Source organism: Aegilops tauschii, chromosome 2 (genome assembly GCF_002575655.3).
Source record: "Aegilops tauschii subsp. strangulata cultivar AL8/78 chromosome 2, Aet v6.0, whole genome shotgun sequence".
Taxonomy (NCBI): domain Eukaryota; kingdom Viridiplantae; phylum Streptophyta; class Magnoliopsida; order Poales; family Poaceae; genus Aegilops; species Aegilops tauschii.
Genome location: NC_053036.3, coordinates 447,623,536 through 447,643,844, shown reverse-complemented (window position 1 = coordinate 447,643,844; position 20,309 = coordinate 447,623,536). Strand labels below are relative to the sequence as shown.

At 44.5% G+C, this 20,309-nt stretch overlaps 1 protein-coding gene across 1 annotated transcript; it reads left to right on the top strand.

Moving 5' to 3' along the window:
• Positions 1-5,208: 5,208 nt before the first annotated feature.
• LOC109754347 (uncharacterized) lies at positions 5,209-6,968 on the top strand. The gene is made up of 2 exons (XM_040400458.1): positions 5,209-5,343; positions 5,805-6,968. The coding sequence occupies exons 1-2, from the start codon at positions 5,209-5,211 to the stop codon at positions 6,966-6,968; spliced, it is 1,299 nt and encodes a 432-aa protein (XP_040256392.1).
• The last annotated feature ends 13,341 nt before the right edge of the window (positions 6,969-20,309 follow it).

Genomic DNA, 20,309 nt, shown 5'->3' with positions numbered 1-20,309 from the left:
TACTACACATATGCATGGATGTCGATCGATCTCCCTCAATACGTAGCTAGGTCTCTCTCCTTCTCCACACATATACTAGTCGATCTACCTCTCTATAGTTAGGTCTCTGCCCCCTCCCCCCCCCCAACACACACCAATAGTCGAATGTTTTAGGTAGGTATCCATGCCACAGAGAAAAATTGCACCTCTGCCTTCTCAAATTCTAGTAGGCCAGCCGCCCTGTATCTTTGACTTGGGCAAACACAAATTCGATGGCACTCTTTATCGATCACGCAGCCACACAGTTCATCCCTGTTTTCGATCCTATCGATATCTCATGCCGATGATCCCTCCACTCTCTTCTCGTGGATCGCTCCCTCTATATATGATATATCCATGACTCTCTCTCACAGACATTGCATACGTTACATTTTTTTGTTTGAGATATCATCAACACATTGCCTCTGTTTCAAAAAAACCATCTCTCTCACACCCACCCACGTACCTACCTGCACCTAAAGAAGAGGTGCACGCACGACGCACGTACTCACCTCTCGTTCCCGGCCACACCCGCGCGGGTACACGGTGGAGTTCATTTCTGTACGAAAAGGCAGCCCACATGATAATTTGATGTGTGTGTAGCTATTGTTTACTCAAAGGAGGGTCGTGTGCCACACGTAGACGGAACAAAGTTCGACTTCACGCATTAGTATTAAATAAAGTTATATTCCTCAATGGCACGTACATAATATAAAATGATTGTCGTCGGGAAAAAAGAAAAATCTACTCCACTATATACAATGGAGCATGCCTGCGGGGGTTTGTCTCTCATCACACCATCTCAGACAAGGCGGCGGTGGCTGATACGTCTCCAGCGTATCTACTTTTCCTAACGCTTTTCCTCTTGTTTCGGACTCTAATTTGCATAATTTGAATGAAACTAACCCCGGACTAACGTTGTTTTCAGCAGAACTGCCATGGTGTTGTTTTTGTGCAGAAATAAAAGTTCTTGGAATGGAACGAAACTTTGCGACGATTTTTATACAATAAACAAGAATTTCTGGGGCCAAGATCTACCGGAGGGGGGCACCTGGGTGGGCACAACTCACCAGGGCACGCCAGGAGGGTTGTCCCCACCTGGTGGCCCCGCAAACCCTAAAACCGACGCTATAAAATCTTATTTTCTAGAAAAAATCAGGGAGAAAGAATTATCACGATCCACGAGACGGAGTCGCCATCACCTCCCGTTCTTCATCGGGAGGCCAGATCTGGAGTCCATTTGGGGCTCCGGAGAGGGGGATCTTCGTTCTTCGTCATCACTAACCCTTCTCCATCGCCAATTCCATGAAGCTCCCCACCGAGAGTGAGTAATTCCTTCGTAGGCTCGTTGGCCGGTGAGGAGTTGGATGAGATTCATCATGTAATCGAGTTAGTTTTGTTAGGGCTTGATCCCTAGTATCCACTATGTTCTAAGATTGATGTTGCTATGACTTTGCCATGCTTAATGGTTGTCACTTTGGGCCTGGGTGCCATGATTTCAGATCTGAACCATTTATGTTATCACCATTATATCCATGTTCTAGATCCAATCTTGCAAGTTATAGTCACCTACTACGTGTTATGATCCGACAACCCCGGAGTGACAATAGTCGGGACCACTCCCAGTGATGACCGTAGTTTGAGGAGTTCATGTATTCATCGTGTGTTAATGCTTTCTTCCGGTTCTCTATTAAAATGAGGCCTTAATATCCCTTAGTTTCCAATAGGACCCCCGCTGCCACGGGAGGGTAGGACAAAAGATGCCATACAAGTTCTTTCCATAAGCACGTATGACTATTTACGGAATACATGCCTACATTATATTGATGAACTGGAGCTAGTGTCGTATCGCCCTAGGTTATAAATGTCTCATGATGAATATCATCCAACAAGTCACCGATCCAATGCCTACGAATTTATCTTATATTGTTCTTGCTAAGTTACTACTCCTGCTGTTACTATTGCACTTGTTACAAAACTACTGCTATCACTGTTACCGTTACCATTTCTACTGCTACTATTATCAAAACTATCATACTACTTTGCTACTGATCACTTTGCTGTAGATAATTAATCTCCAGGTGTGGTTGAATTGACAACTTAGCTGCTAATACCTTCAAATATTCTTTGGCTCCCCATGTGTCGAATCTATAAATTTGGGTTGAATACTCTACCCTCGAAAACTGTTGCGATCCCCTATACTTGTGGGTTATCAAGACCTTTTTCTAGCGCCGTTGCCGGGGACCATAGCTGTATTTCTTGAGTCACTTGGGATTATTATCAAATTATCACTATGAAGAATCTAAAGGATGCTAAGACTAAGATATTTCCCTCTAAGACGAGGGGAGGTAAGGAACTGCCATCCAGTTCTGCTTTAGATTCACCTTCTGTTATAAGTAAACGTGCAACACCACCACATGCTATCAATTCTGATATGTCGCAAGTTATTGATGATGCTACTTCTGCTATGGACAATTCTTATGATGATGCTAGTACCTTGCTTGATAATGATGATGTTCCACTTGGTGAATTTCTTGATGAACAAATTGCTAAGGTAATACAACATGATGTTGTTGAATCTGATGATGAGCTTGAAACTGAAACTCCTAAAACACCTTCTAGAACTAGCCTTCCTAGATATGAATTGCCTAAGGTACCGGAAGGTTATGTTATGAATGAGGAGACAGCTAGAGATATTCTTGCTTGTAAGGATAGAGATGATCTAGAGAAATTATTAAGCAAGTATAAAGAAAAATCTCTGAATGCTAGAATGAAATATGATCCTTACTTCACCTATCTTTATTGATGATAAGGATTATGAATTCTCTGTCGACCCAGAGTTGATTACTTTGGTTGAATCTGATCCTTTCCATGGTTATGAAACTGAAACTGTTGTGGCACATCTTACTAAGTTGAATGACATAGCCACCCTTTTTACTCATGATGAGAAGACTCGTTATTACTATATTCTCAAATTATTTCCTTTCTCATTTAAGGGTGATGCTAAAGCTTGGTACAATACACTTGCTCCTGGTTGTGTGCGTAGTCCCCAGGATATGATTTATTACTTCTCTAAAAAATATTTTCCTGCTCATAAGAAAGAAGTTGCCTTGCAGGAAATATTTAACTTTGTTCAAACTAAAGAAGAGAGTCTCCCACGAGCTTGGGGGAGGCTTTGCCAATTCCTTAATGCTTTTCCTGATCATCCTCTTAAGAAAAATGAAATACTTGATATCTTCTATAATGGATTAACCGATGCTTCTAGGGATTTCCTAGATAGTTGTGCTAGTTGTGTTTTCAGGGAACGAACTGTTGGACAAGCTGAAGAATTATTGAATAACGTATTGAACAATTATGAGGATTGGACTCTTCCTGAACCACCACCTAAACCCACTCCGAAGAAGAGGGGTATATTATATCTCAGTCCTAAAGATATGCAAGAGGCAAATAAATCTATGAAGGAAAAATGTATTAAAGTTGAGGATGTTAAAAATTTACCTCCTATTGAAGAAATACATGGGATTAATACACCACCACTACCTAAGGTGGTAGAGGTAAATTCTCTTATGAAATTCAATGATAATGACAATCCTCACAATATGCACCCTAGGCAATGCCTTTATGAGTTTGAAAACTACATTAGAAAACAAGATTACTTCAATGCAAATGTTATGAAACAATTGAAATATAACTATGATATGATTGCTCGCTTGAGTTACTTGTTATTTTGAATCTCAAATGATGTTAGAGGTGTTGGAAAGCATGCTTCTATGGTTCAAACACAGTTAGAACAAGAGAGTTGCTAGATGAAATGAATAATAATATAAATGACTTTGTTGTTAGAGTTGCAACTAGAGGAGGTAAAATGACTCAGGAACCACTTTATCTTAAGGGACACCCAAAAAGAACTGAACAGGATTCACAAAGGAACAACACCACTACACCTAGTCCATCTAAAAAGAAAAGGAAAAAGAAAAATGATAGGACTTTACATGCTTCTAGTGAAACTGAAGTAGAAAAACCTCCCGATAATGATAATGAAACTTCTATCTCTGGTGCTGAAACTCAGTGTGGTAATGAACATTCACCTAGTGATAATGAAAAAGATAATGCTGATGTTCATGAAGACTCTCAACCTAATAATAATAATAAGGGTTTTTTATTTCTGTGCCCCTGGTTCCTTAGTTCTACTCATTCATCCCCACGCTCTTAACTTTTGCTCACTTTTCCCCACTCCCTTGCCCGAAACCCTCAGAACTGGTCACAGCAGACGTTGCCCTCGGGTCAATGACTTAACTCTGATGAGTGGGGCCACATAGGGCGGAGTCCAAATTTTGTCCGTTACGTGCTAACCAGTGGGGCCGCGAAACTGACACTCACTGTGACCTGAATCAGATCCAGTCGCTTCCGCGCCGCCCCCTCCCCCGCCATCGTGCCACCTCTGCCGCCGTGGTGCGCCTCCGCCGCAGTCGTGCCCCCTCCACCGCAAGCGTGTCGCCTCCGCCGCATCTACCCTCTCTCGCATCTAGGATTAGGAAGCGATGTCGGGGGGCACCCCGTCCGGCCCATCGACCGTGGAGATGATTGGGTCGAATCAGAGGCTGATAATTCATGGATTCCACCTGGGCAAGCATCGTTTTCCTCTTAAATTGATTAGGAGATCTGTAAATTAGGCTGTATTTGACCATCGTTGGCGTGAATCAGTGCAATTTATCTGAATTTTTTTGGCCTAACTGCGCCCTTTATCTTATTTCAATCGAATTGGGTTGATCCCGCACTTGCTTTTCGGCTGGCGGTTAGAATGGAAACTAGCAAACTGCGTGGAACTAAACCGTGTATGATTTCCAGATTTTTCTATCATAAAGTGGTAGAAACCAGCGTTTCGTTCACAGATTTCCGCGAGGCACTCTGTTGTGAGTATCCGTGGAGCCCTGCTGGTGCTGTTGAACTGAGATATTTTGATAGTACCAAGCAGAGATTTGTCCCATTAACTTGTGATGAGCATCTGGGATTGCTATTTAGTTTGAATGCTGACAACCGTTTCGGTAAAATCCATATCGGTGCGCTTCAGGCATGCAAACAACGTATCCCGAAGGGTGTTCAGACATCATCTGTCTCTGCTAATAGCGAGCGTCCTCACACACATGTAGGCCGAGACCAAGTAAACCTAGTGGTTCTGAAAGCCACAACATGTCGGCTGCCGCTAATTCTGCCACTTCTCCTCTCCCTTCTGCACCTGATGTAGAAGTAGATGCAGAGCCTGACGAGGAAGTGGCTCGACATGATGATGAGGATGAGATTCTATTCCCTAAACTGGTAGATAGAGTTAGTCAATAGGCAGTGGAAGATGAACATCCAGAGGAGCCTAGCAGTCGTGCTAGATTTGATGACGCTAACGATGAAGAGAGGGAGGAGAACATCGACTCCTTAGTTTTACAAGAATATGATGGTGAGGACATGCCAACAATTGAGTGGAACAGGGAGAATCCTGACCTTACTCCAGGAACCGTATTCGAATCGATAGTGGACTGTCGTAATGCAGTGACTACATATTGCATTCTCACTGAAAACTCTTATGATGTTGATAGGAGTGAGCCAGGAAGATTCACTGTTCATTGCCCTTATGATAGGTGTAGGTGGAGGTTGCATGCATCCACTATGCTAAAGAGCAAATTGATTCAGGTATTACAACTGAATCTTTTTATCAAATTGTTTATCCATTATATATTCAGATCATGTGTATTGTTTCTTAATTGTATTTGACATCATTTTTCATTTTGTTTCAGATAAAAAGCAACCCACACGGGCACACTTGTCCACCTGGAGGGGGAGGGGGAAAGGTCAAATCTGAGCTTGCAAAGACTAGGTGGGTGGTAGATGCAATCTTGGATTGGGTGAGGGAAACACCAACAATTGGTCCAACAACACTCCATGGGAAGCTATTTGAGAAGTACAAGATTAATATACAGTACATGAGGATTTTCTATGCTAAGGAAAGGGCTCTTGATAGGATTAATGGTCCATGGAATGAGAGTTTTCAGTTGCTTTACACCTTCAAAGCTGAAGTGGAGACGGCTAGTCCAGGGAGTGTTGTAGAGATTGACAAGCATACAGTTAAGTACAAATTAAAAGGGAAGGCACTGGAGAAGGAGTGCTTCAGGAGGGCTTTTGTTTGTTTCAAGGCTTGCTGGCAGGGGTTTCTGAATGGTTGTAGGCCCTATTTGGCTGTCGATGCAACTGCTTTGAATGGAAGATGGAGAGGCCAGCTAGCAGCAGCTTCTGCAGTTGATGGACACAACTGGCTATTCCCAGTTGCATTTGGTGTGTTGGAGGTAGAGTCCGAGGAGAGTCGGGTCTGCTTTCTGCAGCAGTTGCACAACATTATAGGTACACCCTCAGGTTTAGTTATACACATAGATGCTTGCAAGCGTTTAGAAACTGCAGTAGAAATTGTATTCCCTGAAGTGCAACATAGGGAATGTATGCGACACCTAGCGCAGAATTTTAAAAAGAAATTCAAAGGCAAAGTTTATGATGAGAATCTATGGCCAGCATCATACACATGTAGGTTGAGGAAGAATGAGCACCATTTGAGAGTGTTGTATGCTCATAATCCTTTGGTGAAGGAGTACATGGATGATCATCCTGGAAAGCTGTGGTCAAGAAGCAAATTCAATGAAATCTGCAAAGTAGACTATGTGACCAATAACCTCGCTGAGTGTTTCAATGCAAAGTTCAAGTCAGTGAAAGGGCTTTTGTTGTGGCAAGTATTTGATAAGATCAGGAAGATGATCATGGTAAAGATGGCTCTTCGTAAAAGAATTGCAGAAACACAATATGTTGGCCATCTTGTGCTCCCATCTCTGATTAAGGCATTAAATGCCAAGGCAAGAGGACTAAGGGTGAAATGCATTCGACCGTCGACATACGAGGCTGAGGTGACATACTGATACGTCTCCAACGTATCTAGAATTTTTGATTGTTCCATGCTGTTTTATTATCTATCTTGGATGTTTTATAATCATTTGTAGTCATTTTATATCATTTTTTGGTACTAACCTATTGACATAGTGCCAAGTGCCAGTTGTTGTTTTTTCCATGTTTTTTACATCACAGGAAATCAATATCAGACGACGTCCAAATGCAACGAAACTTCACGATGATTTTCTATGGACCACAAGAAAGAAGTTGGGCCCTGGTTGCACTTGGGGGGAGTCCTGAGGAGGGGACAACCCACCAGGGCGTGCCAGGAGGCCTAGGCGCACCCTTGTGGGTTGTGCCCACCTCGGGTGCCCCCCGGACCACCTCTTTACTCTATAAATACCCCAAAAATACCAGAACCCTAGAAGAGTGGACGAAATATTCATCCAGCCGCCGCAGAGTCCAGAACCACCAGATCCAATCTAGACACCATCTCGAATGGGCTTCACCACCTCCATTGGTGCCTCTCCGATGATGCGTGAGTAGTTCTTTGTAGACCTTCGGGTCTGTAGTTAGTAGCTAGATGGCTTTCTCTCTCTCGCTGAATTCTCAATACAATGGTCTCTTGGAGATCCATATGATGTAACTCTTTTGCGGTGTCTTTGTTGGGATCTGATGAACTTCGAGTTTATGATCAGTCATATCTTTTTATATCCATGAAAGCTATTTGAGTTCCTTTGATCTCTTATATGCATGATCTCTTATAGCCTCGTATTTCTTATCCGATATTTGGGTTTTGTTTGGCCAACTTGATCTATTTATCTTGCAATGGGAAGAGGTGCCCGGTAGTGGGTTCGATCTTACGATGCTCGATCCCAGTGACAGAAAGAACTGACACGTATGTATCGTTGCTACTAAGGATAAAAAGATGGGATCTATATCTATGCAATAGATAAACGGATCTTGTCTACATCATGTCATCATTCTTATTGCATTACTCTGTTTTTTCATGAACTTAATACACTAGATGCATGCTGGATAGCGGTCGATGTGTGGAGTAATAGTAGTAGATGCAGGCAGGAGTCGGTCTACTAATCTTGGACGTGATGCCTATGTAATGATCATTGCCTGGATGTCGTCATAATTATTTGAAGTTCTATCAATTGCCCAACAGTAATTTATTTACCCACCGTTTGCTATCTTTCTCGAGAGAAGCCACTAGTGAAACCTACGGCCCCCCGGGTCTTCTTTCTCATATATTTGCTTGCGATCTATTTTTCCTTTGCATTTTTATTCAGATCTATTAAACCAAAAATACAAAAATACTTTGCTGCACTTTATTTTATTTGCGATCTATTATTCCAATCTATTAAAAATTTCTGGCATCATTACCCGAAAGGGATTGACAACCCGTTTAACACGTCGGGTTGCGAGGTGTTTTTATTTGTGTGCAGATGCCGTTTATGTTGTGTTGCTTGGTTCTCCTACTGGTTCGATAACCTTGGTTTCTTCACTGAGGGAAATAGCCACCGTCGCTGTGCTGCATTATCCCTTCTTCGTTGGGGAAATACCGACATAGTCCTAGCAGACAGGAGCTTTTTTTTGACCTGGAAGACTGCAGGGCTTACACCCCCACAGCATTTTATTAATAAAGAACAAAGAATAAGTACAAAGTTCCTCAAGAAGGGGAACAAAAATAAAGAAAAGCTATACAAGAAAAGCTATAGTACTCTAAGAAATTAAAGAAACACTAAAAACTACAACTAGGAAAGAGAGAAGTTACAAAATAGATGGCCTTCAAGGAGGCAGGAAATCAATCCATTTGAGCAGAGCCTCCTTGTATCTGGTCTTGATCCGATGTGAAAGAAGAGTAATATCATGAATAAACCCATTTCTCCACTGCCTAAAAGTTTGGTTGACATGCCTAAAAGCCCTGTCATTCCTAACTTTCCAAATATTCCACCATGCAAGAAAAACCACCTCTGAGAAAAAAGGCTTATTAAACTCCTTCCTGGCATGTAAGGCAATTTGCACCCTATCATTGCTATCCAACCAGGAAACTTGCAGGTAGTTCCAGATTCTCATACTGAAGTTACATTGGAAGAATAGATGATTCCTATCCTCAATTACTCTAGTCGGTCGGGCATAGGACACAACTAGGACCATCATTAATTCTCCAATGGCGTCGATGAATCATATCCTTGGTGTTAACTCTGTCCATAATTGCCAGCCAAGCAAACATTTTAATTGTCATGGTACAGCAGCTTTTCCAGACCCAGCTTAGTATAGGATTGGCAATAACAGGCTGGTGGACAAAATCATAGTACTTCTTTGCCGAGTACTCCGCCTTTTTCCCATGTCTCCAAGCCCAGATATCATTACAACCATTGTCTAGGGAAGTCCCAGATAACAAACTTGAAAGCTGATTGAACTCCCTAAAAGCCAGTTCAGACAGTGGCAATGAAAACATTTGCTGCAAATTTCCTGCGTGTATCACTTCCATGACAGAAAGGTTCTTCTGCAGGCAAAAAGAGAAAAGCCTTGGAAACCTTTCTTGCAGAGGAATGCAAGACTGGTGTAACATCCCAAAATTTTCAAAATTTTGGAATGTTAATAATAAAATTATATTGGTTGAATTGCTATGATTTTTAGGGGAAATTTAAAACTTTTAAGTCCTTGTTTAAATATTTTTAAACCATGTTATAAAAGTTGGATAACATTTTTTTTATCCAATAAAGAAAGCTATGGCTGGAAGGTTTATTCAATGGCATTCCATTTACTTTTGAACTTTCTGAAATATTTTCGAACCACATTCAAATGGATGGAGTGAGAATGAAAGGGCTTTCTCAAATGTGGTGTGAATATTTTGTTTGGAGTTCCATTTGAAATTAGATCTTATTTGGAATTTTAATGCCATTTAAATGTTTCCAATAAACTTAATGAGAGGAGATAATGTGACTTCTCCAAAAAATGGAAATATTTAAATATGGCAAATTTATCCTTTTGTGAATTTGCAAAACTCTAAATTGAATTTTTGAGTAATTCAATTATATCCATATAGTAGTGTGGATAAAAGTAGTTACATAATTAATTAACTACATTATGTTCTAAGCCTCCTTATGTCAGCCCATCTATCTCTTCATGTCTTTTGTTTTTCTTCTTGTTCCTTTTTGCTCTTCGGCCTAATTTCCCACTTAGGCCCATATCAGGCTCTGGCCTTCTTCCTCCTCCTCTGTATGTTCTTCTGAAGCTGGAACAGAACAGGAACAGCCATGGCCTCCTCCCATCCCTTTCCTCCTCACATTTAATTCCTTGTCCGTTTCACTCCGGTGTCTGCACGAAAAATGTGGAGAACAATATGAAGAATCCATTCAGGGAATAAAAACTTAACATTATTACTTTAATTCATCGAACGGATCCGCGAAACGTACATGCACAAACAACCATTAATGGCCACATTGAGCTCCCTTGATCTCCCCGTACCGGCTCCCTCGGCCACTATAAATTGACCCCAAGGAACCCCTCTCCACCCCGCACCTCCCAGTCCACGAGCCCCTCTCCAAAGCCCTCCAACTCCCGAGCAATTTCTCGTCGGAGCTGAGCGTCGCCGCCTTCTTCTGTTGAAGCTTGCGACCTCTGCAGTAAGCCCCTCGCGCCCAAACTTCTACCCTGGGCGAGTTATTTCCGTGCGAATTCCCTATCAAGTTCTTTCCCTCAAACATCCAGCTGGAGCACTACCTCCGCAAAGATCGCGACCGACCGGAGCTCCAAGCAACTCCGGCGGCATCCTCACGACGCTTGAGGACGGGGACGAGCACCTCTCCGTGTCCTTCGTGACTGCCTCACGCCCTCTACGTCGTCCCGCTCTCACCGGACACCAGAACAAGCTCCATCGCCGGATCTTCCCCATGTCCGAGCCACGCCGCCCGTCTCCGGCGACCTAGTCGTTCAACTCCGGTGAGCCTCCTCCTCCTCTTTTCTTGGCCACTGGATCTAGATCCAACAGCCCACGGTCTCCTCGTGCATATTAGATGTGAAGAGGTATCAGCCAACAGAAATACAACACGTGGCAGATCAAATTTAATCCCGTAATTGATTTCCAGAAAAATGCCCAATCTTTAGAAATTCATATCTTTTGATCTACTTATCCAAATTTGACAAATAAGATATCCCTGAGTTGCTTAGAACATCTAGTTTATTATAAAAATTTGAGACCTCAATTTTTGGCAAGTTAAAATTTAGTCTTGATTTAAATGGTAAATTGAGTATTTTTACTATGTCTTTTATTCCGTAAATCATATGAAAACATTTTATATATGAAAATTGGTCCTTGGAACCATACCAATCTTCTAGAACTCGTAGAATAAATTTTCAGTAAGGTTTAGTTACGGTTTTAGCACAATACCGTAACTTTGACCTTCTTTGATCATCCATTAATAAATTAATTAAACTAAAATTTGTTTCATTGTTAAAACCATTAGATGATCCGTAGAAACTGGTCATAGGTTACCACCACACAAATATTTGGAGTTAGTAAATTATTAGTTCCAATTCCCTAAACTCATATGACTTTCAATTCCCATAGTCGACCACAAGTCTAATATTCTAAATAGTTTCTTCATGGAAATTTGGTTATCAAAACTTGTCTCTCAATCATTCTATATATTGACACCATGATCTTCACTTGAACCAACTTGACCGACCCTAGAATAAAATCTATGACATATTCCCATCCAAAGAGACTTCTTATCTCAACCATAGTCATGACTCGATAATTATCATAAGGATGTATTTATATTGTTGATTGCACCTTTCATTTGGATCTTCGTTTGGATTTGTTGTGTGTTGAAGTATTTTGTTTTATAGTTAGATATGTCGTAAAGTGAAGGAGTGACGGTAACAAGTAGGAATCAACTTCAAGACACAGGCAAGTTGCAAATTGATCATGCTTTGACCTATGTTTTCATATTATGCATATTCCTTTATATTTTAATACTATGCATGTTTTATAAAAGTTTTACAAGTATTATTACTAGCTAGAGCCATAGGTAAGACTTGCAACCATGCTTGGCCATGCTTGCACAAAATGGGTGGGATGAAAACCAAAATTGTTTTAAACCTTTAAACTTGCCTTTTTTGGGGCAACGTTTTGTGAAAACTTTTGGAAAACAAAACTATATACTATTTTACTTCTACTCCCTGGGCGGAATGGTATTGACGGGAGCGTCTACAAGTGATTGCGCCCATCGGGGTCATGCAGTGAATGCGCCCGACTGGGGTCTTGCACACATGTTTTTTGGTGGGGATTGCCGTCCAGGGGACTAAGATCTTCCAAGTACAGTTTGATGTAGCTTCCAGTACAGCCGCATGCTACTATGGGCTCTGGCTTAGCTTAGTACTAACGGGAAACCCTACCCCAGGACCGCCATCGGAGAGAGGCCTTCGTGCCGAAGTTGCGGGCGGCTTGGTGGTATAGGGGGCTTGTGACACCCAAAATTTTATTTGGCCTTTTCGAAATTTTTATTTAACTTGAGGGAGGTGTTTTAGATTTTTCTTCAAAGGAACCCTCCCTTTCAAAATATTCTTTTTTATGGCAAGTGTTTTATTTGGATTCACCCAAGACTTGATGTTGGTCTTGGAGGTTCTTTCTTTTATTTGGACTCAAACCAAAATGCTTTTCACTTGAGAAAAATGCCTTTTGAAAATTCCTTTGAAAATGCCCTATGGCTTTTGGAATGATTCCTTGCCCCTTTCAACAAATCTCTCTTGCCATGGCCTTAGTGCAAACCCACTCTCCTAAGCCTTCCCTCACCTTTGGATCATGTTTTGCATCAAATCCAGTAATGTGAACCTCCCCATATGATTATTTTTCCATTTAAATCTTATCAAAACAATTTCTGCCTTCTATTCTAGCCCTTGGAGATTTACAAAGGAGCTACCATTTCTGTTTTGATTTTTGCCCCCAAACCAATTTCCCTTCCTAGTCCTTTGAACCCTCAACCAAGATCCATGAAGATCCACTGGTCCCCAGTTCAAATTTTTCAAACTATTCTTACTGCAAGTTTGGACCAGATTTGTCAAATTTGATGAAATTCATTTGAAATCTCCTCCCAAAAATATGAGAAAAATCAGGCAGCCTCTGGGTGCATTGAGTGGTCACCTCACCAAGTCCCAGCTCCAGAAAAAAATTTCTTCATGCCAAATCATTTTGTCGAACACCTGTAGAGCATTGTCAAAATCATGTTCAGTAAAGTTCAGAGAACAGTTTCAGAGCTACTGTCGTTTTCTTCAGAGCCCGACGTCGATCTCGCCAGTGCCGCGGTGGCGCCTTGCTCCCCGTCCCCTCCCTCTTGTCCCTGGCGCCGCACGAACGCCTGGAAGGTTGCGGGCGTCGGCGACGAGCTGGAGGAGGTGCGTCGCCCCGTGACCGACGCCAGCGGCGGCTTTGCGGCCGCCAGAGAGAGGCGCAGCGCAGACGGCGCCACCCAGCGCAGCCCAAGCCACCGGAGATCGCCGCGTGGCCATCCACTCCCCCGTGCGCGCTGCCACCCTCGTCGTGAACTGCTAGGCGCAGAGCGCGCTCTCTGCCGCCGCCGTGCCCGTACGGCCGCCCCGTCGAGGACCAGCGCCATTACGCCAAGCCCGACCCAGTTTAGCAGTGGAACGGCACCAGTAAACCTCCCTGATGCTGCCTGGCCACTCAAACCCCCTGCTCAACCACTGCCTCGCCGTAATCGCTCGCCAGAGATTTCCCGTTCACGACCATCCCCTCGATCCGCCTATAAATAGAGGCCCCAAGCTTCAACTCGAACCCACACCACCTCTGCACTTCACCTAGACCGCACCAAGCCACTTGAAGAGCCCCGAGGGAGCTTTCTTCCCCGACTCCGGCCGCCGCGACCCGCCACGGGATCCAGCTCGATTCGCTCCCGTGCGTGCACCTCCACCCTTCAACTCTTGCCAGTAGCTTCCCTATGCATCCACTCTCCTGACCCGCGCTTCAATTCGGAGTTTGCAGCACCCACCGGAGTTCTCCATCATCACCCGAGCCGCCGTCCGCCGGAGAAAGTGTCGCCGTCGACGTGGTGCTCTCCGTCGGTCGAGTCCACCACCCACCGACGCGGAAGGACACGCTGAAGCTCTTGGTACACTCCGATCTCCCTGTCTCGCCGTGGTTCGACGCCGGCGACCACCGCAGTCTTCGGGCGCCGGCGAACTTTTAAACCTGACATGTGGACCCCCCCTGTCAGCCTCTATTCTCTTCTCCCTCGAAACGTTTTCTGTTGGCGCCTTCGGGCAGAGTAAGTTTTCTCTGTGGGCTTGCGCGTTTCCTTCCGAAGCGTTTTCTGTTTTCCTAGTTAAGCCCCTGGAACTTTTCTGTTTCATTACAGATGAGTCCCTGGACAGAAACCCTTATAACTTTTTAATAAAAGGTGATTTTTAAGTGATTCTTTTTCTGACAATCTTATAATTTTTTCTAGTTTTTTATGGGATTTATTTGGAAAAAAATTGGAACAACTTTTATGCACGCGTTGGTTTTCACGTCAGTATGCTTCTTCGCTATACCGTAGGTTCCGGAAGAGGTGACGGAGCCGCGAACTTCGCCGAGCTAGACTTCGACTTCTCCGAACCAGGCAAGCATGTTTGAACCTTTGATATGATAGGTGTTTTGCATGTTTGCGTGAGAGGTTGTGCGTGGCATATGAGTATCGGTGAGTACCTCGTTGCTTGTGAGGCAACTACCCGCGTGTTCCAAAGTTGCGATGATCTCTGATGAGAGATGGCCTAATCATGTGGTGACATGGAGGGCAGCAAGGTGGTACTGTTGTAGCATGCCAGCCTTGTGTCATCCGACAATTTCCGACGTTAACGTGGACGGAGTCACGTTATCGTTCTTCCCCCTTCCGTGCTACCACTTGTTTTCTGCCAGAATGCGGTTTAGTAAGTTGGTAACCTCTTTCCGTGTACACACCAAACAGAGGGGCCGGGATGATGGTTCCATGGCCCTGGAATAAAGCCAGTCATCCGGTCAGGGGGCATGGGTGTTCTGGTTGGGACCGAGAGGGGGGCACCCCTTAGAGCGCGCGTATAGAAATTTGATCCCATGCTACGCGAGGTTGTAGCCTCCCCGTCTCAAGGTTTTTCTTGAACGTTGCCGAGGGTGATTCCTGGCTTCGGATTGTTGAATGGGTGTGTACTGGTTATATGTGTTTCTTCCAAAACACCGTAAACGGAACTAGTCCCCGTGACTACTGAAATCTGTTGGCTGTGGTTAAAGTACAAACTCTGCAGAGTCAAATCCTTCCGAGTCATCGTATCCATGGTCAAGTATCGTGATCAGTGTATCCATATCTATGTCAAGTCCTCGTGGTATGTTCTTCTTTCCGGTAAGTGAGCATGAGTAGTAGACTTAGTTGAACGCTACTCCTGTGGATGGACTAACCCTGTTATTTATCTCATGCCTGACTATTCTCTGGATATGATTTAAATTCTTGAGCTAATAAGATGTTAAGTTATGAAGCCCTTTATGTGATGTCGCTCAGACGTCCGACTATGGCATATTGATTATTTACTTTTGATATAAGCCCTTTATGTGATGTCGCTCAGACGTCCGACGGTGGCATATTGATTATTTACTTTTGATATAAGCCCTTTATGTGATGTCGCTCAGACGTCCGACTGTGGCATGCACTATCTTTTATTTCCTGTTATAAGCCCTTTATGTGGTGTCGCCCTGACGCCCGACTGCGGCATTATTATTCTTGCAGTTTCCTCTCGAGGAGTCATTCAGACCCTCGTTTGGCACCCAGTATTTATTTTGGGATTTCGGGAGGACTACCGCCTGACTTCTCTGTTATTTCCCCATGCAATATTGTCTCTATGCCTGAACGCACTTGTTATTCTGTTCTTATGCTTCATGTTTACATTTGTTATATCTTATGTCCGAACTGTCTTGCGAGTACTTTCATAGTACTCACCTGGCTTGTTGATTTGGCCAGATGTTGACGAAGGCGATCTCTTGGATGAAGAATTCGATAGTGAGTCCGACGCCTAGAAGAATCCCAGTCAGCCCTGTGCGATCCTGGATATTGGTCACTTGTATTATAAACGCTTCCGCCACCCGCAATAAACCTCCTCGAGCTTCGCCCCGACGCTCGAAGAGCTGTAGTTTGCAGGAGTCATATCACCCGCTCCACTGTGATATTTCCTCCACCGTTGTTATCATGAGTTAGTAGTTATGCCACCCTATCCGCCGTTATGTCTATTCGGCGTGCATGTAATAAATTGTTGAGCAGTCCCCGCTCAACCTTGTATTATATTCAGTACTCCTGGTGTTTTTCTTCTGTGACCAAGATAATGTCTACCAGTGTGAAGGAATTCTTCTCTACTGGTCCGTAAAAGGGATTGGTCTCTCAATAAATATTTTATTGAAAAACCGGTCGTGACAAGCTTGGTATCAGAGCCAGGCTGACTGTAGGAAGCCACTAGGTGCGATCGCTAATCGGTTATTAGCGTCTTTTGTGCTTTTTCAGCATTTTGCAATTGTAGCTACTTTCTGTTGGTCATCATAAATTTATGACATGACTACTCAGAATTTTTGCCTACTTTTATAGATGGCTGGCAGCAACTGCGAGACTCGAGTGTTCACGAACGTGCCCGAGGGGTTTGTCAAACTCCTCGTCTCCATCACCAAGCTCGCAATCGGACCAGCGACTCGCCCGGAGTTCACGCTTTATCAGCACAAGCTCAGCGACGACGTGTATATGCACCAAGCCGTGGTGCAATTCAAGGGAGGACGTTCTGCGTCTCGCCACTTCCGTTTTGTGGGAAGGGCCATGCCTACGGAGAGGCATGCCATGGAGATGGCTGCCCGTGAGGTGATAGCTCGCCTTCGGGACATTCTTCCTATGATGAAGACTCGCCGCTACCGCTACCTCCCATGCCATGTGCCGTATACTTGTCACTATGCATTCGCCTGCCATAGGGGAGAGCGAGATGAAGCCATCGAGATGGTTGTGGAGTATCTCAAGGCTCTGGAGGAGTCTTTCGACAACCTCGTGGATGATCTCGTGGCTGCCCGCATGGACTTAGTCCGGGGCGGTCCTGCCAGCAGGAAGGAGCTTCTTCTCACAGCACCGCCTCTGACTTTCGTCTCGTCTTCAGCCTCCTATGCACCGGCCGTTTTGGCCACTGCTCGTCGTCTGCCTACCACGGAGGAGTTCGACCGAGTCATCGCCCCTACTCGCCGTCTGCCTACCACGGAGGAGTTCGACCGAGTCATCGCCCCTACTCCAGTCAGAGCTGCACCGCCTGCCGCACCCGCACTGCCGCCTGTCGCACCCGCACCATCACCGCAGCGCAGTGTTGCGCGCCAGGAGCCAGCTAGAGAGGAGGTGGAGGTTGAATCTCCTGCACCGCTGAGTCTTGCCCTCGGCAAGGGGAAGGACATCGTCACCATCTCCGACTGAGAGCGCCGAGTAGCCGCACGTTATGTCTGCTTGTATGTTGTGTTTCACGTGTTTAAGCTTGTAGTAGTTGTGTACGCTGCTTTCCGGAGAGTTGTGCAAGTCTGAATAACATGTCAGGAATGTGTACGCACATCCTGAGTGTTGTATCGTAGGTTTGCGTATCGCGTGTAAGATTTTTTGTTTAGGCAGTCATTTCTCCGTGCAAAATCGTTTATGCTTTCTTGAAAAATCTTGAGGTCTTTTAAATTTTTGCCTTGGCAAGATTTTCCGGGTACCACACAGTTCTTCTCATGAGTTTTTGCTAAATAATACCCCAGAGTGGAAAATGTCTCGTCCGTGGACTCGCTCCATGCCCAATCAGCCAGAAGAAGTTTATGGGACACAGACTAGCAACAACTTCACTCAGGGTCAGTCCAGTCAACAGGACAGCGAAGCAGCCCTGTCTCAAGTATGCCGTCTTTTCGAACAAAGCCAGCAACAACACCAAGAGATGATGAATCACTTCATCAATATGGGAAACCACCGTGAGCCCTATCAACCACACTCAAAGTTGTCTGAATTACAGAAGACTCGCCCTCCTACTTTTGCTCATACCGATAGGCCACTTGAAGCCGATGATTGGCTTCGTGATATCGAGAGGAAGCTGATTATTGCTCAGTGCTCAGATAATGAGAAGGTGCTTTATGCACCACACTACCTTACTGGAGCAGCTGCAGCATGGTGGGAGAACTTCTTACACATGCATCCCAGTGAACACAACATCACCTGGGAAGAGTTCAAGGAAGGCTTTTGTGGGGCACACATCCCTAGGAGCATCATAAAAATCAAGAAGAGAGAGTTTGATGACCTCAAGCAGAGAGGCATGTCAGTGACAGAATACAACGGTCAGTTTACCCAGCTATCTCGTTATGCCTACGACGAGCATATGACTGAGAACAAGAGGATGGAGAAATTCTTGGACGGCCTGGCACCGGCACTAAAATGCCAACTGGTTGTACACACTTTCCCGGATTTTAAAACTCTGGTTGACAAGGCCATTACCTTGGAGAATGAGCGCCGTAGTCTGGAAGATCTCCGTAAGCGAAAGAGGGACAAGACGAGTCTCGCTCGCAACAACCGAAGCAAGACTGAGGTCCCAAGGACAGGAGCAAGGAAATCCACGACTACTGGTCTAAGGCCCGTCAGGCAGTTTCATGCCAGGGACAAGGAGTTCACGTACCATCCAGGAGTCACATGCTATGCTTGTGGAGAAGAAGGGCACTATGCTAAACAGTGCCCAAAGCCGAGGAACTCGGCCCCCAAGCCGAACAATGGTGGAAACAATCCAGCCCCCAAGCGCAACAATTTCAATCCCAACAACAACCACAAGAAGGGTCACCTGAACCATGTGACCAGGGAAGAAGCGCAGAATGCCCCAGACATCGTGCTCGGTACGTTCCCTGTCAACACAGTACCTGCCACGGTTTTGTTTGATTCTGGAGCTTCCCATTCGTTCGTTTCAAAGAGTTTTGTTTTGCAACATGGTTTTTCGATACTTCCCTTGGAAAAATCTATGATCATCAAGTCCCCCGGAAATAAACAATTCGCTCAGAGTTACTGCCAAGGAGTAATCATTGAGTTCGAAGGACTACAATTCCAAGCAAATCTCATCGTGTTGGAAAATAAAGGACTGGATGTCATTTTAGGGATGGACTGGTTGACCACCAACAAAGGATTCATTGACTGTTTCAACCGGACCGTGATTCTCACCCACCATCACGTCAAGACAATAAAGGTAATAGCTCAGGAAAGACCACGGTCACGGCAACCAAAGCTGAACAAAGTGGACATTTCAGGACTGAGTAAAGTTCCAGTGGTATGCGAGTTCCCTGATGTGTTTCCTGAAGAACTACCAGGCATGCCGCCAGACTGAGAGATAGAGTTCAGCATCGAACTAGCACCTGGCACCGCTCCCATCTATAAGAAACCTTAAAGAATGGCACCCTCAGAATTGGTGGAGTTGAAGAAGCAGATAAAGGAATTATTGGACAAAGGATTTATTCGAGCCAGCTCCTCACCATGGGGTTCGCCAGTTTTATTCGCCAAGAAAAAGGATGGGACACTGAGACTGTGTATAGACTATCGAGCCCTCAATATGGTCACCATCAAAAACAAATATCCGATGCCACGGATAAATGATTTGTTTGACCAGCTCGCAAAAGCCAAGGTGTTCTCAAAAATTGATTTGAGATCGGGATATCATCAACTGAAAGTACGGACAGAGGATATCCCTAAAACATCATTCACCTCCAGATACGGATTATATGAATTCACAGTGATGCCTTTTGGTCTAACAAACGCCCCCGCATATTTCGTCCACCTCATGAACAAAGTGTTCATGAAATTCATGGAAAAATTTGTTGTGGTGTTCATTGACGATATTTTTGTTTACTCAAGGACACCGGAAGCGCATGCAGAGCATCTCAGAATTGTTTTGGGAGAACTGAGGAAACATCAGTTGTATGCCAAATTTAGCAAGTGTGAATTTTGGCTAAGACAAGTTGGTTTCCTAGGCCATATATTGAACCGAGAAGGCGTGGCCGTAGACCCAGAAAAAGTCAAAGCCATACTTGACTGGAAGCCACCCGCCAACGTTACAGATGTGCGGAGTTTCCTGGGAATGGCCGGATATTACAGAAGATTCATTGAAGGATTCTCCACTGTGGCAAAACCAATAACACAGTTGCTCAAGAAAGACAAGAAGTTTGTATGGACGGAAGCATGCGAGAGAAGCTTCCAAGAACTTAAGAAGAAGCTGACAACCGCACCAGTCTTAACTGTGCCAGACATACACAAGAGTTTTGAAGTGTATTGTGACGCGTCCCGAAAGGGTCTCGGATGTGTACTAATGCAGGATGGCAA

What these genes read in the sequence shown, in the direction of transcription:
- LOC109754347 (XM_040400458.1), top strand. Translation starts at nt 5,209, where the DNA reads ATGTCGGCTGCCGCTAATTCTGCCACTTCTCCTCTCCCTTCTGCACCT. An exon ending in TCCCTAAACTGGTAGATAGA is followed by an intron (nt 5,344 to 5,804) that starts GTTAGTCAATAG and finishes ATTTTGTTTCAG; the next exon opens with ATAAAAAGCAACCCACACGG.